This window comes from Ursus maritimus, unplaced genomic scaffold (assembly GCF_017311325.1).
Source record: "Ursus maritimus isolate PB19 unplaced genomic scaffold, ASM1731132v1 scaffold_24, whole genome shotgun sequence".
Classification (NCBI taxonomy): Eukaryota; Metazoa; Chordata; class Mammalia; order Carnivora; family Ursidae; genus Ursus; species Ursus maritimus.
In genome coordinates this window covers 20369602-20391048 of record NW_024424897.1, presented here as the reverse complement: position 1 = coordinate 20391048, position 21447 = coordinate 20369602, and the positions used below count along the sequence as shown (strand labels likewise).

Genomic DNA, 21447 nt, shown 5'->3' with positions numbered 1-21447 from the left:
TTAAGCCTGCAAGATTTAGGAAGGTTTGATAACCAGCTGTAATATCTGGAACATAGACTGAGGGGTCATCTGTCCCTAGTCAGGACAAGGAGTTTTGTATCAGGCCCAATCAGAATCCTTGGAGAATTTTGTTGGCTGCTGTCTTGTGAAATATTCCTTACTGTGTCTTGGAGCACTTTCCTTGAGCTATATTTTTAAACACCTGTGAAATCTTCCAAAGCAAAACCATATTGTTTTTGTCCTGTCTCCCTCTGTACCTAACACATGACCTGCAAATAAACTATGGCAGACTATTTGCACACATTGGCCTCAGTTATGGCCCTCCCTATATCCATGTCCTTGCCATGTGACTTTGTAGCTCCCACCATCAAGAAGAGTCTATTTCCCCTGCTCTTGAATCTGGCCAAGGTTGGGACTTGCTTTGGACAGTAAGATGCAGCCAAAGTGATTACTCTGAGCCTAAGCCTCAAGAGGCCTTGCGTCTTCTACTCACTTTCTTGGGACACTTGCTTGAGCTAGCCAACTGGAGGATGAGAGTCATGTGCTTCATTCACCCCCAGCACCCTCAAACAACATGTAGCCAAACCCCAGAGGCAGAGCCACTAGCCAACTTTGCAGCTGACCATAGATGCATGAAGGAAAATAGAACTGCCAGTCTAAACCGCCAACTGCAAAATCATGAGCTAAATAAATGGTTGTCATTTGAATTCACTAAATTGTGGGTTGCTTTGTTACAAGCAAAAGTCAACTGATAGAAAACCTAACCAACACTTTACAAGTGGATTCAATTGGTTCTCTCTTGACCTCCTTTCTGTCCCTTCTTAATCCCAAAGAACAAATGGGTCAAAGTCCAAGTTTTATTTGCAGTAGGAAAGCTTTATTAGGAGCTTGAGATCAGGCAGGGAGGGGGGTCAGCCCCAGACCAGACAGTGGAAGAGAGGTCTCCCCAACCCTCCCAAGGGAGGGAGCCAATGGGCAGCTAGAGGCATACATGCCCACTCAGCCCAGTCCCAAATGAGCTCTGGGGCTCATTGCCAGCTATTCCTGATGCCAGAAGACAACAAGCAGACTTCTTCAGGGGGCTGCCTGTCTGGAGGACACTCAGCTGGGGCCAGGGCCAGGAAAGTTTACAGGAGCTCTAGTATTGATTCTGGTAGCCTGTGGAGAGATGGAAGAGAGGTAAGAGTGACAGGGAGACAAGGACTTGAAGAAAGATGGGCACACTGGGAGCAAGGAGACTGGATCTCAAAGAGCTGGAAGGACCTTGGGGTCCCAGTGGCCCCCATCTAATTCCTAAAGCACTCCTGAAGCAGCCCCAACAGATACTCTTCCGTTTCTTTTCTTTCTTTTTTTTTTTTTTTATTTATTTGACAGAGAGAGAGAGCACAGCAGGGGGAGATGCAAAGGGAGAGGGAGAAGCCGGTTTCCTCCTTCTACATTTAGATTATTATGTTCAGTATATGCCCCTTTAGATGGCTACACCATTTAACTGACTTGTATGAGCCAACCACTGACTACAACACCTGAACGTCTTCTCTAACTGAACTGTTGCTGATCCAGGTCTCCCCATCCTCATGATGATTAAAAGCACTTGCTGTGGAGAACCACAGAGCTGAGTCCCTCATTTATTAGTTGTATGACCTTGAATAAGCTACATATCTTCTCTGAGCCTCATTTTCCTTATCTCTAAAATGGGTATAACAATACCCACTTCATAGGGTGTGGTGGGAAATATATAAGATAATGCACAATTTCCAACCCATCTCCTATGCTATTGAGACTCAGGACATTTGTAGATTTGGTCCTAGCCTCACCCAAAGCTCTGTCAAAATTAATGATAATTCAGAAACAAGGGCAAGTGTATGACACCTCACTAGAGACCTCCCTAAAATCTAGTTCTTTTCAGAATATGCATTCCCCAGAAAACTCAAAGATACTAAAAAAGGGGTGGTACCTTGACAGCTTAACACCTGTGCCTCCCTGACCCCACAAGCTAGAGTTGTCCCTTACCCTGTTTATCATCACATTCACCAGATTTGGAGGAAGAGGACTGGGACTGAGATGATCTTCCACTTCCTCCTTTGGATCCACTTCCTTCTTCATAGCCACCACCACTTCCTCCTCCATGGCTGCCTCCACTTCCTCCTCCAAAGCTGCTGCCTCCACCATAGCTGCCTCCACTTCCTCCTCCAGAGCTACTGCCTCCACCATAGCTGCTTCCACTTCCTCCCCTGCCTCCACTTCCTCCTCCAGAACTACTTCCTCCACCATAGCTGCCACCACTTCCTCCTCCGTGGCTGCCTCCACTTCCTCCTCCAGAGCTACTGCCTCCACCATAGCTGCTTCCACTTCCTCCCCTGCCTCCACTTCCTCCTCCAGAACTACTTCCTCCTAAGTAGCTGCCTCCACTTCCTCCTCCAGAACTACTTCCTCCACCATAGCTGCCACCACTTCCTCCTCCAGAACTACTTCCTCCACCATAGCTGCCACCACTTCCTCCTCCGTGGCTGCCTCCACTTCCTCCTCCAGAACTACTTCCTCCACCATAGCTGCCACCACTTCCTCCCCAGGATCCTCTTCCATGACTGCCTCCACTTCCACCTTGATATCTATTTCTGCCACCTCCAAAGTGACTTCGTCCAGATTCATGAGATTCACTGAGAAGGAAAGATAACACAGAGAGAAAAATTAGTGACCCCATATGCATACTCAAGGGTAGACCTGGACAGAGTCAAGACCCAAATGTGAGTCTTGCTAAGGTTTCCTTTTGCAAGGCAGAGGACAGCCTGGGCTGACACCACAGCTTGAAGGGAGAGCTTCCCTCTCTCTGGAGCAAGGACTAGTCCCTTTTCTCATCATCACCAACCTCCTTTGCCAAAGCCCAAATGCCTAGAGGTTCCCCTACAAGATGAAGAAGTCCTCAACCCATCAGACCCTTGTGTACAGGAACTTCCCTAGCTGCCTCTATCCAGAGGGACAGATGTAGTGTCAGGAGCTTAGAAATTCCTAGGGATTCCACAGAGTCCTGGGGAACCTACAAGTCCTCCTGGCCACCCTCAAGGAGGCTGCGGTAGGTCTTAATTTCCTGCTCCAGCCGTGTCTTGATGTTGAGCAGAAGGCTGTATTCCTGATTCTGGCATTCAATCTCTTCCCGGATCTCAGTGATCTGGCCCTCCAGGTTACTGATCTGCTCCTGTAACTGCTGCAGCTGGCCACAGTAGCGGTTCTTGGTGTCTTCCAAGGACTTCTCCAGGGCCGATTTCTAGGAGGCAGGAGGAGGCTATAAGAGGGATGCTACTTCATAGTTCCTCCCCTTCCTGCTCCTAGGGATCATGCCAAGCCTTCAGTGCCTCACCCTGGCAGAGGGTCTAGAGCAGAACTACCAACCTTGCTGAGCTGAGACTGCAGTTCAATCTCCATCTCCTGGATGCTGTGCCGGAGCTGGGTCACCTCCTTGTGGTTGGACTCCATCTCCCGGCCACTACTCATCACTTCGTGCTCCATCTGGCTCATCTGAAAACCCAAAAGCTCAATGAGAACCAGGCTGGACCAGAGACTGCTATGGGCAAGGTTCTGCCGCACTCATCGGGACCTTTGTCTCCAGGCCCAAGAGTGAGCCAAAAACAAAGACACGTCATCCTGAGTTCTGGATTCTGCTAGCCAGCCAGGGTAATCCAATTCTCTCAAATTAACATTCCCTCTCAGCAAGACTTCAAGACTCTTCACACTTGTCCCCAGACCACCTTTCTAACCTTATTTCAAACTGACTCCCAAACCCACACCATGCTCCCATGTGCCAGGGTCTATGCTAGGCACTGGAGGCTCAAGGAGGAAGGGAGTCATCAGAGAGCTCAGTGTGGCATGAGAGGCACACCATGTACCTCTACTAGATTCTGACGGCACATAGCTTTACATGAGTTGTTCCTGCTCTGCCTTGTTCACATATGTAATAAACTGTGAGCTTCTTGAGGGCAGCAGTCTCATTTGTCTCATCTCTGAGACATCAGGACTTCACATAAAACCTGGTACTGACAAGCTACACAATAATTTTGTTTATGGTTTAATAAATGAAGTTGGATAGATGGCAGCTGGACGAAGAGATGGAGGGATGGGAGAATAGAGAGATGGGGTGGAGGAGTGGAGGGATCCATGGAAGACAGAGAGAAGGTTGAATGGGCAGCCCACTCTGCTCACCTGAGTCTCATATTGCTCTTCAATGTCCCTACGGTTCTTAGCACTGATCCGCTCATACTCCTCACGCATGTCATTGAGGATCTTGGTGAGATCTTTGCCAGGAGCAGCGTTTATCTCCACACTGACATCTCCAGAGTTCTGCCCAGTAAACTGGTTCATCTCCTGCCAGGAACAAAGGAGATGTGAGGTCAAGGGCTGGGATCCTCTCCACCAACTTTTAGCCCTCCCCCTCTCCCTCCCCAGAGGGACAAAAAGGAGGCACAGTTGTGAAGGCAAAGCCCAACCACCACCATAGGCACTGCAAAGGAGGCACTGGGAGTGTCCTCAAAAGTCAGGGAGACGGTGTCTCCCAAGCAGTGCCCCACAGCTGTCCCTTCACTGTGTCTGCACTTCTGTTCCTCCCTCTCCTCAATAAGCCACAGATGGCCAGGACCTCCTCATGATTCTTCTTGAGGGCAATCAGTTCCTCCTGTAAAGACTCATACTGCATCTCCAGGTCAGACTTTTGCATCGTCAGATCATCCAGCACCTTCCGCAGGCCATTGATGTCAGCATCCACTCCTTGTCTCAGGCTGTTCTCCATCTCATACCTGCAGACCAGCCAAAGGTAGGGAATGAGCAAGAGGGCACCAGTCCCTATAGGGACCTTCAGAGTACTAGGGATGGAGAAAGACTGATGACAGCAGAAGGATTGGGAGCAGAACTCACTTCATCCTGAAGTCATCCAATGTCATGCGAGTGTTGTCAAGATCCAGGAGAGTCTTATTGCTGCTCACTGTGATGTTCACAATCTGAAAAAAAAAAAAAAAAAGAGGAGATGGCGTGGAACTCATGCTCCCCTGCTATGACTCACTGCTGGGAGAGCCAGAAGCCAGGCAAACACATAAGAGATGAGGACCCCATCCAGGAAGATGCTTAAGAGGTAGGAGGAGCTTCCAACAGCTGCTACAAGGCACAGACCCTTCACAGGCTTCAGCAAGGATGTTCAGTGTGGCATTCATTCATTCATTCATTCATTCATTCATTCATTCAACAAATACTTGAAGATGTCCTACCAAAGACACTGTGGAGTGTAGAGATCAATGAGATATTGCTCCTCGAGGAGACTGCAGTTAACTACTTCATCCAAAGTTATCATAGAAGAGCTCAAGGAAAGGAGAGATGACATATGGTTATAGGAGATCAAGAAAAACTTCAGGGAGGAGGTGACAACTGAATTGGTCCCTGAAGGATAGCTAAGGTTGCACATGGATAAATAGATGAAAGAGGTTTGGTGTAGAAGAAACAGAATATCTAGAGGCTCTTTATCAGAAGTTGTAGGAACTTCCCCTTGTAAGGCAAGGGGAAGAAAGTAGCTAGACTGTGAGCTCCTCAAGACAGAGACCAAGTCTAGGTACATCACAATGTCTGCCAAGAGCAACAATGAGGGTAGTCATTCACTAAATTGAGTGAATGAATGAATAAATGGATAGACAGACATGTGGATGGATAGATGAGTGGATGGATAGATGGATGGATGGTGGGAGGATAGGTAGATGGGCGAGCGTGTGGGGGAATGGAAAAGTGGATAGATTACTTCAATACCCAGAGTTCTAGATCCTGTTCATCACATAAACAACTAGCATGTGTACCTGGAAAGATCAAGACAGGCCTCTATAGGAGCCCAGGAGAAGTAGGAAGGAAGAGATACAGCTTCTAATTTTCCAAACTAGAAAACTCTAAATTCCTAGGGAGTGAGAGGAGAAAGAGGCACAGATTTTCTCTTCTCTTGAGCCATATGATCTACCTGTTTGGGGAAATGGCACTGTTACCTCTTTGTCATATGATTACAGAAGTTTCAAACCAACAGGGACCTAAGAGCTGGTCTGCCCATCCTCTGCATTAAATGCATAGGAGAACAGGTGCAGAGAGGGCATCAAGTTTCCCAAGATCACACAGTGAACTGATGGCAGACCCAAGACTGCATCACTGGCTCTCAGGGGAGTGCCCCCATCTCTATGCTCCCTCCACACTGCCTCTTCATTCCCAGCCTGGGGCCAGGCCAAGAGGAGAGCCCCACATCTAGCCCCAGGCTCACCCATGTTAATCTAAGCCTCTTCTTGGCTCTGCTCAGACTCTGAAAGTTAGGAACATGGTGATGAAAGCCCAGAGCATAGGCAAAGTCCCAGCCCTGGTGCCATCAAGAACCAAACACAGTTGGCTTCTTTTTTTTTTTTAATATTTTATTTCTTTATTTGACAGAGAAAGACAGCCAGTGAGAAAGGGAATACAAGCAGGGGGAGTGGGAGAGGAAGAAGCAGGCTCCCAGCGGAGCAGGGAGCCCGGTGCGGGGCTCGATCCTAGGACCCTGGGATCACTTCTGAGCCGAAGGCAGACACTTAAGGACTGAGCCACCCAGGCGCCCCCACAGTTGGCTTCTGATGAAAGTATGTTTCTAAAAAATGGATTCCCTGACTATTACCTAAGCTGGGAGTCTAGCATCTGACCTTTTTGGAAGATAAGCATGTGTGTGTATGTGTGTGTGAGTGTGAGTGTGAGAGAGAGAAACGACAGAGAGACCAGGAGAAAGGGAGCAGAGTTTCCCCACTTACCTGGTTCTTGAGGTCTTCAATAGTGTCATAGTAGGGGGAGTAATCCCTGTGGAAGACCCTGGGCCCCTGCTTGTCATACCATTCACGGATCTTATTCTCCAGTTCCTTGTTGGCATTCTCCAGGGACTGCACTTTATCCAAGTAGGAGGCCAGCCGGGAATTGAGGCCCTGCATGGTGGTCTTCTCATCAGCACCCAGAATACCACCAGCACCACTATCAAAGCCACTGCCGAATCCCCCAAAGCCTCCACCAGAACCACCCCCAAAGCTTCCAGAGCCCCCAAAGCCTCCTCCAGATCCACCCCAAAAGCCCCCAGAGCCTCCAAAGCCTCCTCCAGATCCACCCCAAAAGCCCCCAGGGCCCCCAAAGCCTCCTCCAGATCCACCCCCAAAGCATCCTCCAGAACCACCACCAAAGCCCCTAGAACGTCCACCAAAGCTACCAGCACTAAAACCACCCCCAGATCCTCCACCGTAGCTGGAACCAAAACTGCCACCACCTCCCCTTCCACAGGCCCCAGAGCTCCCCGCTCCATAGCTACTGGAAGAGCTGAATCGGCCCCCTTCTCCACCAGCCCCTGAGCAGCTCCTGCGGCTGAATGAGGACATCATGCTGCCCCCAGCGCCCCCAGAGCTGTTGCGGCTCCACGGGGAGGACATGGACTGTCTGCAACTCATGGCTGGCCCTGCTGCAGCTATGGGATAGGAAGCAGTCGTCAGAGTGCTGCTAGCTCCCAAGTGCAGGGTGCAGAGCCATCCCCGAGCCTTCCTACTTATACCCCCAGCTGAAGGTGGCACACCTAGGTGTGCCCTCTGTCTGCACCAGCCTCCCCCCACAGACCAGAAGGAGGTCTGAGTTCGGGAGGCGGCAGAGCTGCCCCGGGCTCAGCGTCCTTTGGTGACTGCCCGGAGGCAGCCCAGCCTCTCTCCATTGTGTGGGGTAATTTGGTGATATTAGGCTGTCAGGGGCACCATAAATCAGCCCTGCTCCCAAGGGGGTGACCTAGATCTTGGAGTTGGGTCTCTGGCCAGCCCGACAGCAGGTCTGAGACTTAGCCCCTCTAGGATAGAAACTCCCAGGAGTAGACTCACCTCCCTCATGGATGATTCTCACTCTCTGCACCCCTCCCTGATCCCAGCTTGTGCCCACTGTGGGGAAGCTGGGACTGGGGTACCAAGGAGTTACATAGAGGAGGGGGAGTCACAGCCCCTGCCCACAGAGAGCTGCCAGTGAGGGTGAGAAGCCCAGCCCCTGCCCTCCCAGAGCCCCAGTCTGATGGCGAGCCCAGTCCTTGCTCTCAGAGCCCCAGTCTGATGGAGGAGACAAGTGGCATGGCAGAGAGGCCGAGACGGGGACAAAGCAACATGTCCGCTAGTGCTCGGAAATGGCAAGCAGGGCTCACACAGAGGACGCGGGAGAAAGACTGAATGAATAAAGTGGCGCTGGTATCAGCTGGCTGAGCTTTGAGCAGGAAGGCAAGGGGCTCGACTGTCCTGGTCCTTCAGCAGGGCCCAGCAGTGGGTATGGAATTGACCTTGGTTGACTGCCTAGCCCGTATGGAGCCCTGGGAGGGATACGGAGATGTGTGGCTTTTCCAGCCTTCCTGGAATTTGCGAGCTCCCTGCTCCAGGCAAAAAGTCAGAAGCATGTTCTGGTGAGCAAGGCCAGAGACAGGGGTAAGGAAGGTGGGGGGCTCTCGTGCCAGACTACCTGAGTCAACCCTAGCTCCCCACTCACTAGCGTGTGACTTGGGCAAGTTAGGTAAGCACTGGGTGCCTCTGTTCCCTCCTCTGTAAAAGGATGATGTTGATGGTGTGTGTGTCTCCTAGGATGTGACGCATGAGAAGTGCTCGAGAAACTGTGTGACTGCCTCTGATCATTGAACCCCAGCAGGCTCTCTGGACTCTGCTTTCAGCTGTATCTTTGCCGTCAGCTCCTGGCTGCTCTCCCCGCCTCTCTCAGTCCTGACTCCTCCCCCATGCAGCAGCCGGAGTGGTCTTTCCAAACCCGGGTGTGACCATATCACTCCAGTCGCTTCCCTTCACCTCCAAAATAAGGTCCACCTTCCTGGCACTCAAGGCCCACACCGATCTTTCCATTCCAGCCCCATCTGCCATCATTGCCCAGACCCCCTAACCAAATCCTGCCATGCTCCCAAATGCCCTTCAAACCTCAGATAATGCTCAGAGCTTCCAGTTTGCTTCAATTCAAATATGCCTGCATCTTTTCTACCCAGAGACTCCTACTCATCTTTGGCGACCCAGGTCTGTGCCCCCTCCTCCATGAAGCCCTCTTGCATCCTCTCCCTCTGACTTTGCACTTGGCTCTGTTGTTCATCTTGTACTTGCCCCAGTGCCCAGCACCATGTCTTGTCCAAGTAAGATCCCAGCGCATATGGAATAAAGGAAGGATAACCGGTCATTCCAGGTAGAAGATGCTAAGAGCTAAAGGTGAGAAGAGAGGTGCCAGGTGGTCAGCAACAGCTTCTGGAAAAGGCAATGACCTCTGGGCTGTAGCAACAGGATGCTCAGGCTTCATAAAGGACCAGTGTTTCTTGAGATGCTTTTAGGCAACGCACGGAAACTCTGTGAAATAATGTTGAGTCACTTGGTAAGAAAAACATTCCTTTTTCTATTTTTCAATCTTCCAATCAGTCAAGGAGCAAATCTCAGGTGGACCCTACAGCCTCTTCAACACAGCTCCCTCGTTGCCAATCGCTACTTCACAAACCAAAGCTGGCCTTGGGCTCGGAACCTATAGAAGCAACAGCATCTGGTTAGAAGTGAAGTATTTATTTATATCATTGCCTTCTATTTCCGGCAAACGATTCTGATTTTTGGTTTTTGGTAGTAATAGAGTAGTATAGGATTTCTTTCATAAATGTGTATTTGTTGAAATGACAGGTAGGCTGATATACCGAAATGCAGTAACTATTTAAATGGGTAGTACAAAATATTAAATATTACATAACAAATTAAAAGGGTAGTACAAAAAAATCTTGAAGGCATTTTGTGAATGCCTAACACCCGGGACACTTACACCACGGCTGGTGGCGAGCGCGTTGTTTGTAAACCTTTCCCAGGCTCCTGCCAAGCTCTGCTGGTGAGCCCAGCACCTGCCTGCGATGTGATTGGAGCCCTGGGAAGGCCACAGCCTTCTTTACCTGATCCCCATGTGATGCTGCCACCCCAGGATGTACACCCCAGGTCTCAGATGCATGAGCCAGAGAGAGGAGGGGTGGGCAGAGCTGGGGTGAGCAGGGGAGGCCAGAGCCAGCAGAGCGGCACCCCTGGGACCCTGCCTGTGCATTCTCTGCGAATGCCCTCATGCTGGGGGGGGGGGGCGCTCCTAAACACCCAGGCCTGACTCTGTTGGGGGAGTCAAGACCGACCTGCCTGACCAGAGGCTCCCAGCTAGTGTACCACTACCCAGCTGGCCTCTGTGAGAAAGCCCCTTTCCGGCCCTGGTCCAGAGCCCTCCAACCCCTGCCCTCAGCCCCGTCCTCAACTCCCACCTCTCCCCGCCCCTCCCCCAGGCTGGCTGGAACCCACAGGCACTCAGAGCAGCAGGGGACACCCCTCAGAATTCCATTGCAGCTACTGGGGGAAGGCTGGGCTGCCAGTGGGAACACCCGACTCCCAGGGGGGTGGCGAGGTGAGGACTTAACAGTTCGTGTGCTCCGTATCGACTGTCACATCTGGCTCTCGCCTGAATTTTGGACTCATTTGGCCAATTTTCTACCTGCATTGAGGGAACCCTGGTCCCTGCCAGCCCCGCTCCCTTCCCTGAGTGCTAAGGGTTCCAGGCCTTTCTCCCACATCTGGGCTGTTCCCACACATCTGCTCCAGGACTTGCTACCCTCTCCTGAGCTCTCTCTCTGTCTCTCTGCTCGCTCCCTCTGGCACTCCACACTGGTGCCCAGGAAAGCAGTGGAGTGGAGAGAGAAGGGGCTGCCTCCCAGCTCCACCTTCCCTGCCCTGGGCCTTGGCCTCAGTCTCCTCATGAGAAGCCCATTCATACGCGGCTGTCAGGGGCCCTAAAGACAGCACGTGCACCATGCCTCGTCTGGAGGGGTCTCTGGATGAATGCCCAATGACTTCACATGGGCAGCCCTGTTCCCCACATCTGCCGGTCCCCTCCACATCTGGCCCTACTTCCAACACCAAGAGGAGCTCGCTGGGCTCACAGTCCTATGGCCGGTAAACGAGGCCCTCCTCCCGTAGTCCTGGGCACCCTCCCTTCTCTCCCCAAGTTCTCCGTCTGGCACAGGGATCCAGACTGCAGAAGATGGGTTCAGGATGGGGAGGCTCACAGAGGCCTGGCCTGGGTGAGCGATTTCCCTCTGGCTCACCCTCCTACCCTCTCAGGGCTCAGGGGCTGCCCTCTGAGTCCCACCCGGACCACCTCCCGTAGGAAACCTCCAGAGCGCGAGTGAGAAACGGTGCACCCTCAGGTCAGGGCACCCTGGCACCTGGGACCCAGGGCGGATCTGCACTGCCTTTGCAGCCCCACGCACAAGGCTGCAGCCAGCACCCACGGCGCCCGCACCCACAGTGCAGGCCCTGCCCGCAGAGGGGGAGGAGTGGGACACAAGGAGCTGCTCAGACTCAGGCGAACGGAGGAGCAGAGAGGAAACCAGATTCCACCTGCAAGGTGTCCCCAGAGGGCAGGGGGTAAGGGGACTGGGGGGTGAGGGGACAAGGACAGCCTTCCTGGGGCCACAGGAGCCCTGCTACTTGCCTGCAACCAGCCGCTCACACCTGCACTTGCTGTGTCACGGAGCCCCAGGTGGGGCCCAGGGAGCGCCCTGAGTCATCGTGCGTGCCTGTTCTGGGAGGCAGGCGTGGGCCCGCCGGCCAGCACCTCCATCACCCATCTAGGCAGGACCGGCCGCTGGCTCAGGGTCAGGCGCCTTCACCTGCTCGCCAACGCTTCTTTCCTCACATCTTAGGCGCCAGCCGCCACCCCACGTAGCCAGACCCCGTGACACCAGGGGCCCTGGGCAAGGGTGCGAGGACATACCTGGCAAAGAGATTCAGAGCACCAGCTTTTGGAGCCAGACAGGTCTGAGTCCAAAGCCAAGTTCTCCCACGCGTTGGGGGAAAGTTGCTCCCCTCGCTGAATCTCCATTTCCTCACTCTAAGCTGGGATTCACCTTCTCTTGAGTATTTACTGTATTCCAGGCATTGTCCCGAATGCTGGGGATAAAGCGGTGAGCAAGCCGGACATTAGTCCCTACCGTCTTTGACCGTTACGGGATAAAGCAGACCCTCAAGAATCAATGTATAATTCAAAACTGGGTGAGTGCTGTTGGTGGGAAAATGGGGAGCACATAATGAAGCTGTGGCCCATCTGGGTCTCCCTGAGAAAGAGACACTTCAGTGAAAGGTGAGTAGGAGTGAGCATCCCCAGGAAGGCATAGACAGCATGTGCAAATGTCCTGAGGTGGGAAGGAGCAACGTGACTGCAAAGACAGAAGACCAGTGTGACTACAGGGTTGATGGTGAGGCTTAAAAGTGCAAATATAAAGCTACTTATGTGGGCCCAGCACCTAGTGAGACATTTTCCTGTCCATGGCATTGTGCCTGTGCCTTAACTTCCCCTGGAACCCTGTGGACAACTTGGGTCCTCAGCCCTCTCTCTTGTTTTCAGTGTACCCCTCTGGTCTATTGAGCCCCTAGTAAGATCGAGGACCTGTGCTCCGTGGGGGCCAGGGAGGAGGGCACACAAAGGTTAGAGGACCATGATTTCTTCCATCAAGGAACCTCCAGGGCTCCAAGCAAGACCCCCATTGTTTTGCCTGCCCTGTTGAATTTAATCCTCACAATTGTTTAATGAGGTAAACACTAATTTTTAGATCATTTTACGGGTGACTAAATTGAGCCCCAGAGAGGCTATCTTGGCCACAGTCACAGAGCCAAACAAACAGAAGGTAGAACAGGGCTTGTCCTGCAGTGAGTGGGAGCTGAGTTGGGCACAAGGCTCAGGGCTCCCTCTTTCCACCCCCAGCCTCACACACACCTTCTGGGGCCCTCTCTGCCTCCCTCCTCAGTCTGCCTCTCCTTGTTTCAGTCTGTCTCAATGTACCCCCATGTTCCTCCACACATGAAAGAGCAAATTTCAATAAATATGTGTGAGTGAATGAATGAATGAATGAATGATCCTCACTGCCTAGTTCTAGCCCACGGCCTTCACTCTTGTCTCCCTGTGACTCTGTCTGTTCCTGACCCTCTCTCTGTCTTTCTCTGTCTCTGACTCTGTCTCTCTGTCTATATGCATTTGTTTCTATCTCTGTGTCTCTTTTTACCCTTTCTCCCACGCCAAGATGCCCCGAAGTTCATAAGGGGACCTCAAAGGAAAAAGCTTCCTTTCCCAGGCCTGGGCCTACAGCTGATGGTGCCACACAGAAAAGCCCCAGCAGGAAAGTGCTGGCCCAGCAAAGGGCAAAGGGGGAGCTGCTGGTGTGTGTCCTGTCTGCCGGAGGCCAGGCCCTTGCCTGGAAGTCCCTAGCATCCCCTTGTCCCCTCTGTAGCAGCATCCAAGCTCAATGAGGTGGGCCAGGCCGGGACATCAGGACCTTCAGCCTCCTGGGCCTCAGGCGTCCTTGGGGCTGCCCCCTCTGACACTAGCCTTTGGGACTAGATGGCTGCATTACCCAAACCAGGTCATCTGCGGCCTTGGGGAAGAGCCTTTCACCAGACCAGGTAACCACAGGGCGATAAGGCACTTGGGCCCATTAATCCCTGGACACAGCTGAGCTCCTCTCACAATAAAAAGGGCCCCCAAAACTAAAGAGGACCCAGTATTACAAGGTGGCCCATCCGTAAGACAAGAACGTCGGAGTCAGCTAGGAAAAAATTCGTACTGGTCCCGTGGGGCTCTCAGCCTCGTCCAACCCGGGAGAGAACACAACAGGAAGGAAGCACAAGCCTGGTCAACCGGAGGCCTGAGCACCTGGTCCACTTCAGTCTGTATGACCTAGAGGAGGCCGCTATTCCCTAAGCTGAAGGCATTGGAGGAGCCATCTCCCACACTCTTCCAGCACTGCCCTTCTGCACTCTGAGAGGGCGGGGAGAGAGGCTCACTCCTACCAAAGGGCAGCAGAATGGGAGCCAGAGAGGCCACGTGACCTGCCCTAGGCCTCGGAGAGGCAATTCCTCCTGCCTCCACTAGACTGTGCTGTGGAGTCACTTTCCTGGTTTCCTATCATTCAGATCTGGGGTGGCAGTGGGGGAGGCAGTCTTGCCATCCTCAGAGTGTCCGGCCCTGGTCTTTAGGTGGGTTCTTGTGGTGGCAGGCCTTGTGAACAAGAGCACTGGTCAGCAGCAGGACCCAAAGTGTTGACTCCAGTCTTCCTGGTAGAGTATGGTGGTAGGGAACCCCAGAGAGGGGTGGTCTCCATGTGAGATTCTGGTAGGACAGCCCTGCCTGCTCTCTTCCTCTGGGGCCCAGACAGGGTGGAAGCCCCTCAAGGCCCACTGTTTGAGTTCCTTCCCTCCCACTACCAAACCTGCTTTCCGCCAGGTGGCCTCCAGCCACCATCTTTACCATTAAGCAAGCCCACTCCCCCTATATTCCCTCCAAACAGTAATGGCAGCCAGTCAAGAGGAGGGAAGCTCACCACACCACACTCAAGTCTTAAAAAATCTCACATTCTATATTCCTCTAAAGCAGATCTCTTTGGGGGGGTGGAAACTTTAATCTGCCACCACCTCCAAAGCAGAATCTGAGGATTCTTACACAGTCTGGAACATTCTAGGCTTCAGTCCTCATGGGTGACAGCTGATAGGTTTGGCTCTTTTCCCAGGTCGATATGGCCTCCCAAATGTGAGCCACTCCCCAGATTCCAGCCACGAGTATGTTCATTGCCCAGCTGGGAACCCTAGTCCCTACGGTCCAGCATCCCTAGGGATATCATTTGGGTCCTATCACTCATAGGGCCACAAAATCATCCCTTCCCAGTATCCAAGGAAACTCCTTCAAACGCCCTCCTCCCTGAGTTGTCCCCTCCTACCTCCAAAACTAATCACTCATCTCCAGAACGGAGCACCCTCCCCCAAATATCACCCCAGATAAACCCTTCTTAATACCAAAACTCAGGTAAAAAGACACAAGTTTCAGGAGTTTCAGGAACACAAAGCAGGCCTCTCTTCCCTGGAGTGAAGAGGAGGTGAAGAGAAACCAACATCACTTCATTCCAATTCCTAATAACTCACCCTCTTACTCTACCATTTATAGAGCACAAACTATGTACCAGCCACAATGCTAAACTCTTTGCATGAGATCATTCAATCTACCACTGGCCTTATGCGGTAAGGGTTTTCATTCCCTATTTTGTAAAAGAGGATCTTTTCCAAATTCTTCCAGGCTAGTCAGTGTGGGAGCCAGGACTCCAACCCAGGGTGTCTAATTCCAAAGCCTAGGCTTTTGGATCCCTTGCTCTCCAGAACTAAGTCTTTCTTTAACCCCAGCCCCCTCCTTGGTTCCGCCTAGAAGTTTCATTCACACAACCCAATGAATGAGCTCTTGCAACTGACACAGTGACTAGTCAACTCTTTCCTAGCTTGGGGCCATGAGCCCTACCCACCTCAGGAATCTTCACTATGCACTCAGGTGAGATCCTTCCCTTCCTCCTCCTTTTCCAGCCCCCTATAGAAAGAAAAAGACACTTTCCACCAGAGAAGTCTCCTACAACCTGGTTCTTAATGTACATTCACTTCCTGGATTCCCATATTAACTCCAAGAAGCTGAGTTCACCATACTTACTAGATAAGTGGGGAAACTGAGACTCTCCAAGATCACAGAGCTAATACAGAACAGAGCCAGGGTTAGAATCCAGTCAATCCATTCCCAAAGCCCCTAAAACTGCCCTCATCATAGATGGAGAATCACCACACAGGAGAGGTAGTTCCCCCAGTATTGCTCACAGTCGTGCCCTGAGCCCGCACAGTGCCAGGCCCTGCACTAGTGGACTTTGCGCATTCTTCCAGAAAATTCTCACAAAAAGCCCATGAGGTAGGTAGTGTCATTGTGCCCACTTTACAGACGTGAAAACTGAGGTTTGGAGATGATAATCAACCTGTGCTATGTCAACTGAGAGCAGGCAGGTTCAGCCCCAGCTCTAGAGGCAAGAGCAGGTGGGATGGAGGGAGACAACTTCTCGGTAAAGCATGAGTGCTTGCTGGGTTTGTGGACCTTCCACTGATGAGCTTTAGGGGACCCATGAACCTCATGAGTTATGTGCAAATGTGTGTGTGCTTATTGGGCTGGGGGAAGAGAGAAGATCTATAGCTTTCAATATATTCTCAAAAAAAACCCTGATGACAAAATTGTTTAAAAAAAACTTTAACCTGCCACAGTGCCCAGCACACAAAAGGCACTCAATAATATTGGCAAATGAATAAACAAACTAATGAATAAGTGAGTCAACGAATGAGTGTGTGAGTGAATGAATGTTCCTCCATGCCCTAGGAGACACCACAAATGACCTAGGACACACTTGATCTGTATCTTTCGAGATGGTGAAAGCGATCCCAGGACCTGAGCCCAGTCCGCCCCCAGGTCCTTTCCCCCAATCCCAGAGGCCACAGCCAGGTGCTAAGACAAGTTCCAAAGAGATCCTTCCCCCGGCTTTCTCCCCACCTCCACTCCTGACAATGACCAGGCAGAGGCGGGAGTTGTGCAACTCAAATAATGAAGCTTTATTGTTTGCCAGGAGGGGGCAAGGGTGAGGCAGGACTCAAGTGTGAAGTGCTTGGGGGGCAAGAGAAGGGATCCCGCAGTAAGATCTTGTCCACGTGGGGGGCCTCCTAGGCCTGAGCAATGCCGAGCAGCCTCAGTTCTTGGTACGAAGAACCTGCTCGTGGGTGGACACCACCTTGCCATCGTGCACATCCATGACCTTGGTGCGGATCTGGCGACTGGTTGAGGTCACTGGGGAAGAGGGGACAGAAGCTATTACCGGCAGTGGAGAAATCAGGAGTGGGGAGACCAGGGAGTTGAGGGACTTAAATGAACGCTCTCCCTGCTGCCCTCTGTCCTGATTATCACTTTGCTCATGGCTCTTATCGCAGCACTGATACCATCAACACATTTTTTTTCAAACTAGAGCTCCCTAAGATCAGGAGCAGAGTCTGTGTCCTCAGAGTGGAGGCCCTGAAGAACTCAGACAGGACTGGTCCCAGCATGTGGGGGCCCTGTCCTTGGTGCTGACCACCAGAACCGTGGGGTCCGCCACAGACACTAGGTGACACAAGTAAAAAGTAGAGGCCACTAGCTACTGACTCTAAGGAAGATTTAGAAAATGGCTTCTTCTACCCAAGGAGGTTTATAAGGGACCCTGGGTGAGAAAACTCTAGCTCAACCCCTCAAAAAGCCAACTTCCTAGACCTGCTGGGAGACCGTAAGTGGTGATGAGTCCAGGCTTGGGGAGGAGGAAGGTCTTACCGTCTCTGGAGGACTGAGAGCCAGAGGAGAACTGGGAGGAGGAGAGGCTATGAAGACAGAAAAGGGCAAGATCGTTAGACACATGGAGTAGAGCAGGTGAATAGTGAGGGAGGGAGCAGGACTAGGATGGAGGGCTGGGCACTCACTGGGCGTCCTCGCCCTCCAGCAGGCGGCGGTAGGTGGCGATCTCCTGCTCCAGCCGCGTCTTCACGTCCAGCAGGATCTTGTACTCCTGATTCTGCTGCTCCATCTCGCAGCGCAGCTGGGCCAGCTGCTCCTCCACGTTGCCGATCAGGTCCTGGATCTGGGCCAGCTGCATGCAGTAGCGGCCTTTGGTCTCCTCCAGGCTGTTCTCCAGGGATGCTTTCTGTGAGGGAGGGAAAGATCAGGGATCAATGAGGGTAGTCACTCCCTCCCTCCTAGTCCTGATTCCAATCCATGCCTGGGAGCCCCCCTACCATGCTGAGCTGGGACTGCAGCTCGATCTCCAGGTTCTGCACAGTGCGCCGGAGCTCGGAGATCTCGCTCTTGCCGCTCTGCACCAGTTCGCTGTTGGTGGCCACCTCGCGGTTCAGCTCCTCTGTCTGCAGAAAAGAAAAAAATCATTCACACTAGAAGTTCCTGGAAGGCGGGTCTCCTGGGTCCCTTCCACCCAGGATAACACCCACCTTGCTGAAGAACCAGTCTTCGGCATCCTTGCGGTTCTTCTCCGCCATCTTCTCGTACTGGTCGCGCATCTCGTTCAGGATGCGGCTCAGGTCCACGCCAGGGGCGGCGTCCATCTCCACGTTGACATCTCCACCCACCTGGCCTCTCAGAGCGTTCATCTCCTGCACGACCAAAGCACAGTTCATGGTCAGGAGCCGCACTATGGCAGCCAGTTGGGGTTCCCCAGTCAGAGGCGTTCCTGGCCTGATCATTGCCCTCCCCCATCTCAATTCCATCACTTCCCTCCCAGCTCATCTTCTAAGCTGGCCCTCACCTCCTCGTGGTTCTTCCTCAGGTAGGCCAGCTCCTCCTTGAGGCTCTCGATCTGCATCTCCAGGTCGGCTCTGGCCAGGGTCAGCTCGTCCAGCACCCGGCGCAGCCCGTTGGTGTCGGCCTCCACGCTCATGCGCAGGTTCAGCTCTGTCTCGTACCTGGAATGACCCGAGACGAAAGGAATGAGACACCCATCCTGGCCACACGGAAGGCTTTGTTCTCAGCCCCCTGCAGCTTCTTCCCATAGCGGGCACCCTGTGGGTGGTTTAGGGAGTCAGTCTTGAAAATGGCATGGCTGGACACAGCGCCCATTGATGGCTCAGCTCTGAACATTCCTGGGGCCAGGGAATAAGGCAGTTCATCATGCTGTAGAATTCAGTTCTGGCCTCACAACCAATAGCATGCAGGCCTCCAAACTGACTGCCTCCTGCACTTCAAGGACAGGTGGGAAAATAGGGAACACCTCTCCCTAAAGCAATGGCACCCAAACCTGGCTGTGGATCAGAATCACTCAGGTAGCCTATTAAAAAATAACTGAATCAGAACTCCAAGGGTGGGGCCCAAGCATCTTGTATTTTTACAAGCACCCCAAGGGGTTCTCACGTGGCCATCCTGGCAACTCGTCAGCTCTGGTTAGGGAACACGAAAATGCCCCACCCTGGGGAGATGGGACATCCAGAGCCACCACTGCAAACTCACTTGGTCCGGAAGTCATCAGCAGCCAGGCGGGCATTGTCAATCTGCAGGAGGACGTTAGCATTGTCCACAGTGGCCGTGAGGATCTGCAAGTGGAGGGGACACAGGGGGTTGGTCAAACGGACATCACCAGCCAGATTTCACTGCAGCCTGCGTACATCAGGCCTTTGCTTTCCTGCTCTCACCTGAGTCTCCCCTTCTCCCGAAAGCCTTTGCCACAGCAGCCTAAAGAATTAGCCCCTGTAGTCCAGCTTTGACACAGGACTTTGATGACTCCTGGTCAGAAGAATGGATAGAAACAGCCCTGGCCTTGGAACCAAAAGCCCTTGAGTGCTGGTTCCTGGTTCTACCATGGATGGGTTGCAGGGACTCCCTACCTACAGAGCAGAGGAGTGACCTAAGGCTCTCCAGACTCCCTTCCTGGTCTGAATTCTCCTCTTTCTGCCTCAGCCAGCCCTGCCAGTCTTCAATATTCCTTTTCCAGCCTGCAAGAGCATGGGCCCTCAGGTGGGGCTTTCCCAAAAGAGGAGACCCAGCTAGCACAAGGGATGAGAAAAGAAGAGGCAGAAGAACAAGAACAAAGATTGAACCCCGGATTGTCTGGAGTTCCCTCCCTCATCCTCTAATTTACCTAATCTGCACAAGGCATCAGAACCAGACACCAAGAAGCAGGATCAGTGGGGAGGGCTTCCAGGGTGAGGTTGTAGCAGGGGGTAGAGGTGAGGCTGGAGTCAGGTGACACAAGTCCCCCAGGCTCCCTCCTGTGCAGGGCACATAAGGTGGGTCACCACTGATTGTCTCTGTGGAGTTTCTGTGCCCCCTCCCTGGCTGTGGGGAGGGGCCAGTGCCAGGGCTCATGGGCGGCAGCCGCCACAGCCCAGACTAATGAGCTAATGAGTGGTTTGGGTGTCTAGCCCGGTCCCGTTACAGCCTCGCTCCGCCCCTGCGCTGGGCAACAGGTAGCTGCATCCTGTGCTAGCAAGTGGGCGCAAGGGTTCTAGCCTCAGTGTAGGGATCCCCTATCTCACATGGCCTGGGGTCTGGAGCCCAGAAGGACATGAGCTGGGCTGGGGACACTGACCAGCTCTGCCGGAGGTGTTTGGAGCCAGAAGACGGGGATCTGGGGTTGGAGTCTGCCCTGTCGGATCTAAAGATGCCGACGGCCTGAGGCATCTACTGCTCCAGAGGGAGGTGAGGGCATGGCAAGTCCTGCGCCCAATCCACGCACCTTGTTCCTCAGGTCCTCGATGGTCTTGAAGTAGGGGCTGTAGTCCTTGGTCTCGGCGGGCCGCTGCCTCTGGTACCAGTCCCGGATCTTCACCTCCAGGTCGGTGTTGGCCTCCTCCAGGGCACGCACCTTGTCCAGGTAGGAGGCCAGGCGGTCGTTGAGGTTTTGCATGGTCACCTTTTCGCTGCCCACCAGGAGCCCATCCCCACCACCGAAGCCACCACCAAAGCCAGCACCGAAGCCAGCACCAAGGCCACCACCAAAGCCAGCGCCAAGGCCACCACCGTATCCTCCCCCAAACCCGCTCCCCAGGCCCCCACCGAAGCTGCTGCTGCTGCTGAAGCCACCGCCGTAGCCGCCCCCCAGGCCGCAGGCCCCCCCGGAGGAGTAGCGGGAGGTGGAGACCGACAGGCCTCCGTAGGCGCTGGGGGCCCGGCAGGACCCTCCGGCCAGGACAGAGGACACGCGGCTGGAGCCACCACCGATGCCACAGGAGCCCTTCATGGAGCTGGAGGAGGTGAACTGGCGGCTGCAGGTGGTCATGGTGCCAAGGACGGAAGTGAGTGAGCGAGCGAGCGAGCGAGTCGGCAGAGAGGAGAGAAAGGTGCTCAGGTAAGTTGGAATAGGATGTGGGTGCTTTATACTCCTGAGTAGGGGGCGGGACTGGCATTTTCCATTCCCCTTGGCTTTCATCACCCACAGGCCAGTGCCAACTCCCAGTCAAAGCCCTCCCCTCCCCCGCCCCATCACGTCTGTCATATTTTACTGGAAACTCATTGTTTAGGGTGTTTTTGGTTTCTTGTCCCGCCAGGCGTGATTCACATAGGAGGTGTGGGCCTGCAGGCTACACTTTCCCATCTGGTCCTGGGAGCCGCGGCCCTCGGGAGCCCTCATGCCGGGCTCAGCCAGGTGGCAGGGAGTAGGGCCTCTGCACCATAAACCTGGTGACCTGCGAGTTTCCCATGAACCAGGTGGGCCTCTGACATCCACCTAGAGGAAGCCCACCACTCCAGGGGGTACCTGGCAGGAGAAGTGCCAGCATGGCAAGGTTACGTGAGGCCCGGCGACACCCTCCCAGCATCACCATCTATAAAAAGAGACAAGTTCTTGGGGGTCTTGCCAGATCTGACCTGCTGGGCTGTGCTGTGCTAAGAAGCCTGTCACATCCCTGAAATATGCCCAGTCAGTCCGGCGGCTCAGGCTTCCACTCTGACATCCTCCCCTTGAAGGGAAACCCAGGCAGCTTTCCCCAGCCCTGGGCACAGACTCCAAGATCCTCCACACACCTGTGGCTGGACGCATGGCATTGG

The 21447-nt window shown here is 53.3% G+C and overlaps 2 protein-coding genes across 2 annotated transcripts; both read right to left on the bottom strand.

The window, feature by feature from the left end:
- Positions 1-853: 853 nt before the first annotated feature.
- Positions 854-7463, bottom strand: KRT9 (keratin 9). Its single transcript, XM_040639879.1, has 9 exons — positions 6786-7463; positions 4903-4985; positions 4628-4784; positions 4195-4356; positions 3388-3513; positions 3039-3262; positions 2362-2657; positions 2011-2310; positions 854-1158 (listed from the first exon to the last, which is right to left on the bottom strand). The coding sequence occupies exons 1-9, from the start codon at positions 7461-7463 to the stop codon at positions 1139-1141; spliced, it is 2046 nt and encodes a 681-aa protein (XP_040495813.1). The 3' UTR covers positions 854-1138.
- A 9009-nt stretch (positions 7464-16472) lies between these two features.
- Positions 16473-20680, bottom strand: LOC103672554 (keratin, type I cytoskeletal 14). The gene is made up of 8 exons (XM_040640637.1): positions 20138-20680; positions 18913-18995; positions 18215-18371; positions 17901-18062; positions 17691-17816; positions 17379-17599; positions 17233-17279; positions 16473-16719 (listed from the first exon to the last, which is right to left on the bottom strand). The coding sequence occupies exons 1-8, from the start codon at positions 20678-20680 to the stop codon at positions 16622-16624; spliced, it is 1437 nt and encodes a 478-aa protein (XP_040496571.1). The 3' UTR covers positions 16473-16621.
- Positions 20681-21447: the final 767 nt, after the last annotated feature.

Excerpts from the sequence above, each read along its gene's own strand:
- KRT9 (XM_040639879.1), bottom strand. The coding sequence starts at position 7,463 with ATGAGTTGCAGACAGTCCATGTCCTCCCCGTGGAGCCGCAACAGCTCT. Across the intron at positions 4,986-6,785 it reads TTGAAGACCTCAAGAACCAG|ATTGTGAACATCACAGTGAG; the intron begins GTAAGTGGGGAA and ends TTTTTTTTTCAG. Across the intron at positions 3,514-4,194 it reads AAGAGCAATATGAGACTCAG|ATGAGCCAGATGGAGCACGA; the intron begins GTGAGCAGAGTG and ends TTGGGTTTTCAG.
- LOC103672554 (XM_040640637.1), bottom strand. The coding sequence starts at position 20,680 with ATGACCACCTGCAGCCGCCAGTTCACCTCCTCCAGCTCCATGAAGGGC. Across the intron at positions 18,372-18,912 it reads GCTGATGACTTCCGGACCAA|GTACGAGACAGAGCTGAACC; the intron begins GTGAGTTTGCAG and ends GGGTCATTCCAG. Across the intron at positions 17,280-17,378 it reads CTGGAGGGCGAGGACGCCCA|CCTCTCCTCCTCCCAGTTCT; the intron begins GTGAGTGCCCAG and ends CTGTCTTCATAG.